The 13437-nt window shown below is 55.9% G+C and overlaps 1 protein-coding gene across 5 annotated transcripts; it reads left to right on the top strand.

Moving 5' to 3' along the window:
- Nucleotides 1-468: 468 nt before the first annotated feature.
- On the top strand, nt 469-12690 carry Aifm3 (apoptosis-inducing factor, mitochondrion-associated, 3). Of its 5 annotated transcripts, XM_005391824.2 has the most exons (21): nt 469-1126; nt 1513-1566; nt 5391-5604; nt 5838-5947; nt 6172-6281; nt 6378-6422; nt 6594-6690; nt 6774-6886; nt 7204-7290; nt 7691-7782; nt 7866-7996; nt 8110-8225; nt 8329-8400; nt 8490-8553; nt 9094-9170; nt 9277-9394; nt 10659-10757; nt 11004-11079; nt 11568-11672; nt 12310-12330; nt 12565-12690. In XM_005391824.2, exons 1-21 carry the CDS (start codon nt 808-810, stop codon nt 12602-12604), a joined length of 2160 nt encoding a protein of 719 aa, XP_005391881.1. In that variant the 5' UTR covers nt 469-807; the 3' UTR covers nt 12605-12690. The 5 variants fall into 5 exon arrangements, with proteins under 5 accessions (XP_005391881.1, XP_005391884.1, XP_005391882.1 ...); XM_005391827.2 differs by lacking the exon at nt 1513-1566; XM_005391825.2 differs by lacking the exon at nt 12310-12330.
- Nucleotides 12691-13437: the final 747 nt, after the last annotated feature.

Raw genomic sequence — 13437 nt, 5'->3', positions numbered from 1 at the left:
GGGCCCTGCCCGTCTTCAAACTAAGGTGAGGAAGAGGATGGGAGGTCACTTGGATACCCCCATCTGCGGCTTGACCTTGATGAGACCTTGGCCCCCCAGTCCTGTGTGCTGCTCAGCCTGGCCTCAGCACTACCAGACCAGGGTGGGAGGCTGGGCCACGGCTGCCGGGCACTGGCTGTGGAGGGCTGTGCGCCTGGCTGCTCCCCCCTGACCCCATCAGTCCCAGGCTGGCCGCCCGCTCTCATTCACCAAGGAGCTGGGTTTCCCTGGGGACCAGTGGACTGGCCTAGCCCCACACACCCCACCGCCAGCCCCTCCTTGTTGCCACAGCTCACACTGGGAGGAGGGGTGGAGGCTGGGCCGCCTCCTGGACCCCTGCCCTCCCTGCCCTGCCTCCAAGGCCAGGCGCCTCTGCCCACTGCTGAGCTGTGAGCAAGGAGCAGTGCTGCCCTTGGAAGAGGTGGGTGTCCATCAGCCAGGGTGGAGGCCGAGCCCAGGGAGATCCCTGTGTCCCTCCCGCTGTAGGAAAGAGAAGCCCAAGGGCCAGGCCAGCTCCGGCTTGCCCAGAGTGACCCAGGTTTTAAACCAAGCGCAGTGGCCTCCTGAGAAAATGGAAGGACTCAGAGCTCCATCCCAGGCAGTGGGGTGGGAGAGGGGCAGTGGAGGGCTGGGGGCTCGGGGAGGGGTAGGAAAGGCAGCTGTGGGACTGGGAGGGGGTGGTCAACGCTGGGACAAAGGGATCCCCTTATCCCATGCAGAGGTAAGAAGGGGCCTGGGGTGCTGAGCCCGGAGGGCCACAAAGGTGAGATGCTTCCAGGGTCCCCGGCATGCAGCAGTTACAGCTCACACGTAGGACTCTTCCAGAAACCCCCAAGGCCTATCTCTGCCTCTCAGCACTTCTCCCCGCAGACTCCAGCAAAGCCCTGTCCTTATGCTCCCAGTCTCCCCTGCAGGTCCCGAGGCAGCTCCAGCTGGGATGGCCGCTCTAGCATCTCTAAGCGTCACAGGGGATCCAGCCCCTTGGGAGGCGCCCTAGGCCTCCCACAGCCCAACCATCTGTGTTCCGTGTGGCCTCCCGTCCTCAGGACACTCGCCATGGGGGGCTGCTTCTCCAAGCCCAAGCCAGGTACCTCCTCCTCCTCTCTCCCTGCCTCCGCCCTCCCTCCCTGCCTCCCTCCTCCACCACCTTCCTCCCCTCCCCCTCTGCGCTCCGCCAGCCTCCGAAGTAGGTCAGGCTAGGCAGGAGCCCGGAATGTTAATGCGCTGCTGGCCAGAGGAGGGTGGGAGGACCTGGAGAGGTCCTCCTGGTCCCTCCAGTGGTGCCCCTCTTATGTGAGGCTTTGAGTGCTGGTCGTGGGAACAGCAGCTGGATGCTTCTTGGGAAGAGAAGGAGAGGATTTCTCCTGTTGCAGGGGTGGCAAAGGAGCTGTGTGTCCTGGGGCTGAAAGGGAGCTGTAGCGACACCTCCAGCCGTGGTGGGACCTCTCTGAGCCTCAGTTTCCCTCTCTACAGAACAAGCCTGTCCACCTGGACCTGTCAAAGTTGCTGGAAAGGCGCAGTGGGCAGGTCCCTGCCTTCTTTACCTCTCCCGACCTGCTGTGTGATCTCAGACTGCCGCCCTGACCTCTCTGAGCATGCTTCCTCTTTTGCACAGGAAATCTATGCTCTGCCTAGTCCAAGTGGCCCCAGTCAAGGCTAGGAACATTCCAGGACACTAGGAGAATCCAGCCTTGCTCCCTATGGGGCTCTCCTTCTGGCCCCCACTTTTCCTCTTCCCTCCTCAGAGCACCCAGGAAGGCAGGGTGTACAGCCAGGTTACAGTTGGAGAAACTGAGGCCCAGAGAGGCCTCCAGAACCCAGCCTGTGCTCCACCCACCCCCACCCAGGCCACCTCAGCCTGGCCAGCGCCCTGGTTCTCCTTATCTGATACCCATTGGCTCCATTACCTTGGAACTTGTGAACCTTTTCTCCTTTTCCTGTACCTGAGAACTTGGGGGAGGGAGGAGAGCTGTGATGCCCCTCAGGCAGGGGGAGCCACCTGCACCTGCCCCTGCAAACCACGCTCCCTCCCACCACGGCAGCCATGGGCACCCAGGTCCGGGCTACATCTCACTACCTCCCTGCTTCAAAATATGGATTGGGCAAATGCCATCTATGGCTTTGGCCCCAGCCTCCCCCCGCCCCCGGGTGCCACCTGGCCCCATCCTGGGTGCCTATAGGACTGCTGAGCTGACAGGAGGCCCTGGGGATTGATGCCACCTGATGGTTCTTTTAAATGACCCAGAAGACTGATCTGCCTTGGGACTGGCTCCCAGGACTTCTGGGATGGGGTTAGCCATTCTTCATACCCAAAAGGCAGTCTGAGGACTTGGGTTCTTGAGCCTGAATCCAGCTCTACCCCTTCCTGGCTGTGTAGCCTAAGGCAGGGGATCATACCTCTCTAACCCTCTGTGTTTGCATGTCTTAAATGGGGTGATTACTCATAATACCAGCACTCTGGGAGGCTGAGGCAGGAAAATTGCAGGTTGGAGCCAATCCTGGGCAACTTACTGTCTTAGTGAGACCCTTTCTCAAAATATAAAGTAAAAAGGAGGGGAAGAAAAAAAGAGATGTAGTTCAGTACAAAGGCTCCTCAGTTCAATCCCCAGTAGCACCAGCAGGGTGTATATGTGCTACCTAATGGCTTTTCCTCTTTGCCATGGCTGCCGGGAGGCTCAGAGCTAACTGATAAAACACTACTATGAGGTTAGGGGTATGACATAGTGGTAGAGTATATGTTTCCAGCACCAAAAACTAACAAATGACCCACAAAACACTTCAACCCAATTCTATCTATTGAGCTTCTACTCTGGGTTATAATCCTCTCCTTTAACATTTGTTATTACCAAACAGATAGACACTGTTTCGTTTTGCAGAAGCGGGGCAGGTTCTGGGAATGAGCCCAGGGTCTTGGGTATGCTATGCATATGCCCTATCACTGAGCTGCACCCCCAGCCTGGTCTCTCCACTTTATGACTAAGGCATCTTGAGGTTTTTTTTTTTTTTTTTTGTCATTTTGACACAGGGTCTCGCTATGCAGTTCAGGCTGACTGTGAGCTTGCTTTGTAGCCCAGGCTGGTCTCGAACTCACCACGATTCTCCTGCCTCAGCCTCCCGAGTGCTGGGATTACAGGCGTGCACCACCACGCCCTGCTTGACTAAGGCATCTTGAGGCCCATAGGGGGTAAGGCAGGGAAGCTGGGAATAAAGAGTTGGAGTTGATCTGGTTTGTGGACAAACAGAGACCCTCTCCTCAACCCACCTTTCTGCTGCTGCTCCTGACTTAATGGCCTTCTGTTAGACTACATCAGTCAGTGTGCCTTAGAGCCTTCTGGAAGGAGGTGGTGGATGAGAACAGCCTGGCTTGGCTGTCATCTGGTCCCCCGCCAGGCTGTTCCGTGGGCCCCCACAGGGCTCACTGCTGATGTCAGCTGAATCTAAAGTATTTTCCTTTTAAATTCTTCCAAAAGCAATCCAACACTATTACATAAAGAATGGCAAATGGAGGGGAAACCTCTATCAGACAGAACAGCCTCCCTGAGCTAGAGGCTGGGAACCCCAGTAGGGAGGGATCTGGCCAAGGTTGGGGAGTAGCTCAGCATGAGAGGAAGGACCCATAGGGGCCCTGCAGCCAGGAGAGGAAATACGGGAGCAGTATGGGTGGATGCGTAGCAATTAGCAGAAGCTCAAGGGCCTGAAGGATGGCAGCGCGGGCCAAGCAGAGGGCACGGGCAGAGGCCAGGAGGTGTGACGCAGCAGCTGTGCGCATTGTTCGGCCCTTTGTTTCTGGAGCAGCAGGTCTGAGGTGGAAGGGCTGAGAGGTGAAGCCAGGGCAGGTCTGGAGGCTCTTGTCCCTCTGGAATCAAGAGGCAGCGCTGCCCCCACATGGGCCCATGCTGTGCCGGGGGCTCAGCCACCTCCTCCTCAGCCTCCTCTCTGCTGCAGCAGCCCAGGAGGCCGGATTATCACTGCTAAAATTCTGTTTATTGTTCCCTTCTAATTAGAAAAATACCCCAGGCATGTCGTGGGGAATTTGGAAAATGTGGAAAAGTATAAAGAAGAAAATGATAAGCCAGGCAAAGTGGTGCAAGCCTTTAATTCCAGGGCTCTGGGAGGCTGAGGCAGGAGGATTGCAAGTTCAAGCCCAGTGTGGGCAATTTATCAAGAACTTGTCTTAAAAGCAGTGTGTGTGTGGCGGGAGGCGGGGTGGTACAGGGGTTGTCATTCAGTGAGAAGGCTCTAGTTCAATCCCTGGTACTTCAAAAAGAAAAGAAAAGAAAGAAAGAAAGAAAGAAAGAAAGAAAGAAAGAAAGAAAGAAAGAAAGAAAAGAAAGGAGAGAGAGGGAGGGAAGAAGGAAGGAAGGAAGGAAGGAAGGAAGGAAGGAAGGAAGGAAGGAAGAAAGAAAGAGAAAGAAAGAAAGAAAGAAAGAAAGAAAGAAAGAAAGAAAGAAAGAAAGAGAAAAAATGAAAAGAAAAAGGAAAAAGAAAAACAGGGCTGTGGGGGCCCTGCATCTTTTTTGGGGGGGTTAACCAGGAATTGAACTCAGGACCTTGCACTTATCGGGCAGGTACTTGTGCCACTGAGCTATATCACCAGCCCCTTGCACCCTTTTTATTATCCGCATCTCCCCCAGAATAGGTTTCATTCACAGGACCCCAGACATCTGCACATGAAGACACCAAAACACCAGGGTTCAGTAAATAGTGAAGGAATTTCAAAGTGGTGAGAATAGCTATTTTGGAAGGAAGGGGGAACTTTGAGATAGAGTCTCACTATGTAGTCCATGATGGCTTCAAACTCAAAGAAATCCTCCTGTCTCAGCTGCCCAAGTGCTCGGATCACAGATGTGCATTTCCGTGCCCTTTGAGAATAGCTGTTTTAAGAAGTGACATTGTGTCCTTTTTGTGTGTGTGCAGAAGATCAAATCCATGTACATGCTATACAAGTCTTCTACCATGGAGCTATGTAACATCCCTGCATACATGTTTTTCATGTTTTTTGTGGGGTTTTTTTGTTTGTTTCTTTTTGTTTTTGACACTGGAGATTGAACCCTGAGCCTTTGCACTGAGCTGTCTCTCCAGTGCTTTTTATTTCTTATTTTGAGACGTGGTTTGGCTAAATTACCCAGGCTGGACTCAAACTTTGCGAGCATCCTGCCTCAGCCTCCCCTTAGTGCTGGGCTTACAAGCATGCGCCATTGTGTAGCTTCTTCTGCCTCTTTGCAGAGGGTGTGGCGGGCTTTCTGGGGAAGTGGCAGGGCAGGGAGCACAGGCGATGGCCTCTGCTCCCGGTTTGTGGGAGGGGAGGAGATGGGCCGAGCTAGGGGCTCACGGCATGGTCCTGCCCACAGTGGAGTTCAAGATTGAGGTGGTGCTGCCTGAGAAGGAGCGGGGCAAGGACGAGCTGTCTGCCGGCGGGAAGGGCAGCCCCCGGGCCTACCAAGGCAATGGCACAGCCCGCCACTTCCACACCGAGGAGCGCCTGCCAGCCCCTCACTCCTACCCTGGCCCTCAGGACTGCGTGGAGGCTGCCATCTGCCATGTCAAGGACCTAGAGAATGGCCAGTGGGTTCTGGGCTGGGAGGGAGGATCAGAGGGCGGGGGGCGGCACAGCAGAGGCTGTGGAGGAGCAGGTAAACCAGGTGGGGGGTCTGAAAGGGGCTGGGCATGACCGAGAGGTCACGGCCCTTGTGGCTTCTGTGGGTCTGGGCCTACTCTTCAGAAGGCTGGACTCTGGGAAGAGGCCGCAGGCTGATGGGACTTGTCTGGCTTGACCTCTGAGTGCAGCCCCTCTCCAGGATGCGGGAAGTGGAGCTGGGCTGGGGGAAGGTGTTGCTGGTGAAGGACAATGGGGAATTCCACGCCCTGGGCCACAAGTGCCCGCACTACGGCGCCCCTCTGGTGAAAGGTGAGACATCAGAGTACATGGTGGGGGGAGGAGGGACTCCCCCGGAGAGAGCTTGGCCCGGGGGCCATCCATCCCCAGGTCAACCTCACTCATCCCTTGGCCCCAGAGCCCTCATGTACTAGTGGGGTCTCTTGGGCTCTGGAGGACCAGGAGGTGCCAGGGCACACAGGTTCTTCGGAAGAAGCCCTTGCTGATGGCTTCAACGTAGCATCACCCTCTTCCAGGCGTACTGTCCCGAGGCCGGGTGCGCTGCCCCTGGCATGGTGCCTGCTTCAACATCAGTACTGGGGACCTGGAGGACTTTCCAGGCTTGGACAGTCTGCACAAGTTCCAGGTGGGGCTGAGAGGACAGTGTGGCTTGGGACTAGGAGTATTGAGTCAGGGGCTAGAATAGCCCACAGTCTGGTCCTGAGCAACACTGCCCTTGCAGGTGAAGATTGAGAAGGAGAAAGTGTATGTCCGTGCCAGCAAGCAGGTGAAGGAGTGGCTCAGGGCTCCGGCAGAGGCGGGGACGGGGGCACATTGGGGGTAATGGAAAGGAGGCTGGCATGTGTGGCTAGGGAGCGGAGTAAAGGGCTGCCTGGTGGGGTGAGGCCGGCTGGAGCGACAGGACCTGGCCTCCACTCAGGACCCTCCCTCCACTCAGGCCTTGCAGCTGCAGCGAAGGACCAAGGTGATGGCCAAGTGTATCTCTCCAAGTGCTGGGCACAGTGGCAGTACCAACGTGCTCATTGTGGGTGCAGGTTGGTGCCAGAGTCTTGAGAGCTACTGTGGGGGTTAGGGGGTAGGAGAGAAGTGGCCCCTGGCCCACGGCCCCTCCCTTCAGGTGCTGCTGGCCTCGTGTGTGCGGAGACACTGCGGCAGGAAGGCTTCTCGGACCGGATCGTCCTGTGCACGCTCGACAGGCATCTCCCCTACGACCGGCCGAAGCTTAGCAAGGTGGGGGGTGGGGCGAGGGGGAAACAGGCACAGGACAGTCAGTGCAGGGCAAAGCCTGGATCCTGACCCCCTCTGGGTCCCTGTCAGGGCACTTGGAACCTTGACTTTCACCTCTTAGAGGGAATATCTGGCCAGCTCCCCTTTCCATGTATACCAGGCCCATCTGTGGTACCCCTGAAAGACCTGGTTTTGTTGAGTTCTGTCCTAAAGCCCCTAGTGACCCAGAGCTGGCCTCCCCCTCCTTTGGCTCTGTGTCCTCTTCTACAAAATGGAACAGTGGCCACATGGCCCTGTGTCAAGTTGGCTGTGTCCTGCAGTCTCTGGATGCACAGCCTGAGCAGCTGGCCCTGAGGCCCAAGGAGTTCTTCCGAGCCTATGGCATCGAGGTGCTCACCGAGGCCCAGGTACGAGGTTATGGGTGGGACACAGGCCAGGGAAAGGGTTAGTGGGCACCGTGAAGGGCAAAGCCACCTGGTTTCCTAGGGGTTGTGGGGAGGTGCTGTGGCCTTTCCACCCCACTGCCCATGCCTGGGAGGCAGCACTGGGCCTTCTTGGCAGGGTTCTGGATACACTCAGAGCCCCAGGTGCAGGGAGATAGATAATCTGAGCAGTGTGGGGACAGGAGAGCCTGTAGCACTTCGGCACATAGAGGGGGCTTTGGAGAGCAGGTGATGTCTGAAGCTTATTAAAGAACGAAGCTCCCATGGAAGTCTGGCTGGGCTCCGGGCCTACTGCAGGATTGGGAAGTGGGTGGCAAGGCCCAGATGCACGCCCAGGCCCACACACGCCCCTTGGGGATTGCAGGTGGTCACAGTGGACGTGAGAAACAAGAAGGTCGTGTTCAAGGATGGCTTCAAGCTGGAGTACAGCAAGCTATTGCTGGCCCCTGGGAGCAGGTGGGAGGGTGTCTCCTGCTCTCTCTGACACTGGGTGTGGTGCCATTAGGATGAGAGGGCCTCACTGATGTACCCTGTCTCAGCCCTAAAACCCTGAGCTGCAAAGGAAAAGAAGTGGAGAATGTGTTCACCATCCGGACTCCTGAGGATGCCAACCGCGTGGTGAGGCTGGCCCGGGGCCGCAACGCAGTTGTTGTGGGCGCTGGCTTCCTGGGTGAGCAAGGGGTGCAGTGGGGATGGTGATCAAGCTGTTGCAGCCAGTTCCAGGGTGTGCCAGCCCTGGAAGGTGCAGGGTGCCATCCCCGCCACCTTTGCCCACCACCCCAGGGATGGAGGTGGCCGCCTATCTGACTGAGAAGGCCCACTCGGTGTCCGTGGTGGAGCTGGAAGAGACACCCTTCAGGAGGTTCCTGGGGGAGCGTGTGGGTCGTGCCCTCATGAAGGTGAGCCTGCGCCAGCCCCCAGCACTCCTCAGAATCTGGGGTGTCCAGCCAAGCCCCTGGCTGGGCCTTTACCCACAGTCCACCCACCAACCTGCCTGGACAGATGTTTGAGAACAACCGGGTGAAGTTCTACATGCAGACAGAAGTGTCAGAGCTTCGGGCCCAGGAGGGAAAGGTGGGCCCCTCTCCTCCCTCCCTGCCGCTTTCTGTCCTCTCTGCCTGTGCCCAGTTGGGTCCCTCTGACCACCTACCCGTTCCCTACAGCTGAAGGAAGTTGTGCTGAAGAGCAGCAAGGTTGTGCGGGCTGACGTCTGCGTGGTGGGCATTGGTGAGTGGGTGGGTGAATGAGCAGAGGCATCTGCACATGCTCAAAAGTGAACTGGAGTTAGTCCCTTCCCCTGTCAGAGTCTCAATTTCCACATCTATAAAATGGGGACTCTAAGGATATCCACTTTACAGGGTCACTGGGAAATGTGCACCCAGCTTAGCCCACTTCTGCCCTGCCCTCTGTGGCCTGAAGAATGCAGACCAGCCTCTAATTGGTCCCTACTCCGGTTGAAGTGGCAGTTTGGGGTGCCCAGACAAAGCCGGGAGGTGGCTGCACAGGGGTTTGAGAGGCATGGCACACTGGCCCCCACCTGAGGGCTTCATGGAGTACTTCTTGGAGGAAGTGATACCTGAGGCCTGAGGGAGACATGGGAGTTGGTGGAGTTGCAGGCAAAGGCCACTGGATGAGTGAAGGCCCCAGCATGGGAAGCCGGGGGCAGTGTAGAGCAGGTACATCAGGTGAAGAGCGTGGGGCATAGAGAGCACTGAGGCAGGAGAAGCAGGGTCCAGGGTGTGGGTGTGGTGGCTTCTGTCCTGTTAGGTGCAGTGCCCGCCACAGGCTTCCTGAAGCAGAGCGGCATTGGCCTGGATTCTCGTGGCTTCATCCCCGTCAACAAGGTGGGGCTGGCGGGGGCGGGGCGGGAAGGGTGCTGGGCTGGAGGTGGCTCAAGGTCCAGGTCAGCCCTCTGTCCCACTCATGGAGCCTTGGGCTTCTCCCCCATAGATGATGCAGACCAACGTCCCAGGCGTGTTTGCAGCTGGTGATGCGGTCACCTTTCCCCTTGCCTGGAGGAACAATCGGAAAGTGAACATCCCACACTGGCAGATGGCTCATGCCCAGGGTATGCTAGCCCTGAGGCAGGTTCAGGGAGGAGGGTACCCCAGGGTCTCAGCCTTGCCTGGCCTGAGTGTCTCAGTTGCTAGTCTGGGGTTCTGGATGCTGTGTTAGGCATTCAAGGCTCTGTAGAGGCCAGTCTGGCCAGCCTCATCCAGGCCATTAAGCCACTGCACAGAGTAAATCTTTTGACTCATCCCTGGGGACACAGAGACCTTTCTGTAGTACCCACTGGATATCCCACTTAGCCAGTCTCCCAATCCCAGTTGTCCTTCCGCTGGTCTCACCTTTTCTTTTCTCCACAGGACAGATTCCTCAGAATTCCTAATCAACCTCTATAGTCACCCTGGAGAGGGAGAGGGATTCAATAGGCCAGCTTCCCATGCAGTGCTTCTGTCTCCCTTGAGTCACTTGACTGTCACTGTGAGCTCGCTTGCCTCATACATTCCCCTGGAGGCACAGTTTAGCCTGGGCTCAGTGGGAACATTGTGCTTTCTGTGGAATAGCTGTCCCCTCCCCGTATTTGGGGGCCATCAAACTTCCCAAGTCTCACTCACTGTACTTGGTGTGGACCTGGACTCATAAACAGCAGATGACAGTGAGTTAGCCACCTCAGCACCTCATGGAAACAATCACCAGACTCCCAGCCTGGCATACCCCCCACTACACACACACTCACACACATTACCACCTTTTTCTTCTACCTTGGACATTATCTGAAGGTCTGCTGCCTGAAATCCCACTCCGGGTACCAGTTTTGGTTCAAGTCCATTTCTGTCCAAGTGTAAAGTGACTGCTAGATTGTAAGGAACCAAAGTTTACTTCTCAGTGAGATACAAATGGGATTTAGGATTTAACTATGAGAGTCCATGGGATTCTCATATATGTCCAATTATGGGGTCTAGTGAGGCCTTATAGGCACTGAGAACCCACCCATGATATTCTCCTGGGATCCTGCATGTGGTTGACATTTCTGCTTCTTTGCCCCTTGGGCTCCATTCTCCTCCCTCTTCAGATCTGATGATGTGTCAGATTAGTTCTGTGTGCAAAGCTGAAATAGTGAAACAGAGAACTGCCCAACCCTAGCAATCATTCGGATTTTCCAAAGGAACAATCCTGCAGGTGGGCTGTGGGCTGAGCAACAGTGCACCTCTGGATCTCCGGGGAGTCCAGGAATAGCTACACCTGGCAGAGGTCCCTAGAACAGTGGGGTAGGCACTGTAGGGATGGCAAGGGCCAGGGTTGGGGCTCTCACTGCCTGGGTTCCATAGGGCGTGTGGCGGCTCAGAACATGCTGGCGCAGGAGGCGGAGATCAGTACAGTGCCCTACCTGTGGACTGCCATGTTCGGCAAGAGCCTGCGCTACACGGGTAACCCACTAGCCTTGCAGGGGGCGGGGCCTGGAGCACTTGGGGCGGGGCTTGGTGGCTGAGCGGGGCCATGACTGCACTAGGAAGAGGCAGGTAAGAATTCATTTGGCGAGGGATTACCTAAAAGAAATAAGAAACCCAGAAGCCTGTCCAGAGAGAAGTTAGGAGGGCACAGGGTAGGGAGCCTGTGAAGGCTCCAGCCCTTCCGTGTCTCATTTGGGGACCACCCACCTGCCCTGCCCACAGGCTATGGAGAAGGCTTTGACGATGTCATCATCCAGGGGGACCTGGAGGAGCTGAAGTTTGTGGCTTTTTACACCAAGTGAGAACGGTGGGGTTTGGGGTCGGGGGACAGTCGGATCTCGGTGGTGAAGGGATAATCATTCCTGAAAAGTTCTGCTTCTGAGGAGAGGGCCTTACGAAAAGGAGGGCCAAGTGCAAAGGGAGGCAGCTGGGCAGGAGGAAAGGTGAGGAGGTGGCAGTGATAACTGTCTGCCACGCAGGGGGCCTGGGGGAGTCAATGTATCTTCTGAACAGCTCTTTGAGGTGGGTGTTGATGCCCTGCTTTTACAATGAGGAAAGTCACATCGTTAGAGACTGGTGATGCCAGGACAGGCTCCGCCTGAACTCTGCTGACAGCAGGAGCTACCCAGCTAAAGCTTGTGCTGCGACAGAGGGCTGAGTCTCAGGGCATTTCTCTTGCCCAGAGTAAAATACTTCCCTGGGCCTGAGGTGGTTAGGAGTGTGTCGGGGTCTTCAAGAAAGAATGTCAACGGGCAGTCTTTAGGCTCAGCTACCCTATCTCTGCAGAGGCGACGAGGTCATTGCTGTGGCTAGCATGAACTACGATCCCATCGTATCCAAGGTGGCTGAGGTGCTGGCCTCGGGCCGTGCCATCCGGAAGCGGGAGGTGGAGTGAGTGTGGGTGTGGGAGGCCTTGGGTGGGGGAGGAAATCCCCTGAAGGATTGGCTGGAGCTGCCATCAAGCTAGCCATCCCACAGTCCTCCAGGGCCCGCTCTTCCCCTCCTTCTTGGTTCCCATCAGTCTGAAGTTTCCAGGGCTGCAGGGCAGTGTGAAGCATGGATTGTGGTCTGGGAGGAGGCTGGGGATAGGGAAAGGGCTGTGTGCCCCAAGGCAGGGTCGGTGCTATGGGGGAGGAGTCAAGGCCCACTGCTTGGGTGATTGCTAGGCCTGGACACCTCATGGAAGTTGTGCTAATCCTGGCAGAAACTAGATGTGGAGACATACCTACTGATGCGCCTGGGTGTACCCTACACAGAGATGTTGGGGTGGTTGCTTGGGGTCTTGGAGGCACTGGATATTGGCCACTACCCTTTTCCCAGCATGGTGCCAACAAGGAACACCCTGAGGCTTGAACTGTTTACAGAGAGCTCCCAGGGACTGGGGAAAGCCCAAAAGCCACTGGGGGGCTGGAGGCCACAGGTCAGGGGTAGGCCTTCAGTTGGAAACAATAGAGGACCAAGAATAGACATGATGAATGACATTCTCTTTCCTTGGCCTTCTCTGTTTTTTCCTCTTGCCTTCGCAAAGGCTGTTTATGCTACACAGCAAGTACGTGTATTCTGTCCTTCATGTTGACTGTTCTGAGCCTTTCCCATCTCAGCCCAGAGCCTCTGCCCAATGATCTACCCCCTACCCACCCTGCCCAAATAAATCTCCCTGCGGGGCACCAGGATCTGACACAGAGCAATCACCCGGCTGTCTTCAAGAGTCAGCTGTTCTTGGTGCCCCGAGTGGGGAAGGTGTTGTCTTCTGTCCTGATCCTTCCTCACCTCCTTCCTGCAGGACTGGCGACATGTCTTGGCTCACTGGGAAAGGATCCTGAGCTCATATGCAGTGGACTTGGGCATGCACAATGGGCCACCAGGGACAGAGGCGAAGCCCTGGGGGCAGGTGCCAATCTCCAACTTCCCAGGATTCCCCAAGGCAGAACTGGAGCCCTCCCAATGCTTGCCTTCAGCTGCCTGGCTCCCCTCTGGAAAGACCTCTGCTACCTCCAGAAGATACTCACTCCACAAAGCCTCAGCTGCCATTGACAGCTGCGACTGGAGCTGGGACAGGCCCTGCATCTTTTTCCCTCTTTTGGGACTGGTGTCCGGGACGACCCTGCAACATATTAGACATTGTTTTAAAATTAAAATGCACACACTTGCAAATCAGTGTGACTCCCAGTGTAATTGGGCCACCAACCGGATGGAAAAAGTAGACTACAGGGAAAATAGACACAACCAGTTAAGTTTTGCCTGTGAGTCCCCAGAGGAGGTAGTAACTGATTCCCTCCCCACAAGGTCAGGGAAGCGTTTTTCAGTATCTTTGGACCCTGATTTAGAAGGAAAAGCACTCCAGGTAAAAGGGACTACACGTGCAAGGGCTTGAGACAGAAAACGAGTCTTCAGAGGTCAGACTCAATTAATGATTGAAACTTTGTGGGCATCTATTTAGGGCTGTAAGTGCTGTGTCCTGTGCCTTTCACAGCAGCTGAAGTTTTCTGAATCCTCATTTGGGTGGTGAAGAAACAAAAACTCTGCTATTAATTAGGAATGAGAACAGAAACTCATGCCAAGCTGCCTTCCAGCCATTAAGAACCCTCAGGGGAGAGGGGAGATCCGGGAGGGCTAGGCTGGGGTAAAAAACAAAAAGGTGATAGTTAGACTGCCT

This window comes from Chinchilla lanigera, unplaced genomic scaffold, assembly GCF_000276665.1.
Source record: "Chinchilla lanigera isolate Chin_1 unplaced genomic scaffold, ChiLan1.0 scaffold00041, whole genome shotgun sequence".
Lineage (NCBI taxonomy): Eukaryota > Metazoa > Chordata > Mammalia > Rodentia > Chinchillidae > Chinchilla > Chinchilla lanigera.
The sequence above is the reverse complement of the archived record's forward strand: the minus strand, read 5'-3'. Positions and strand labels throughout refer to the sequence as shown.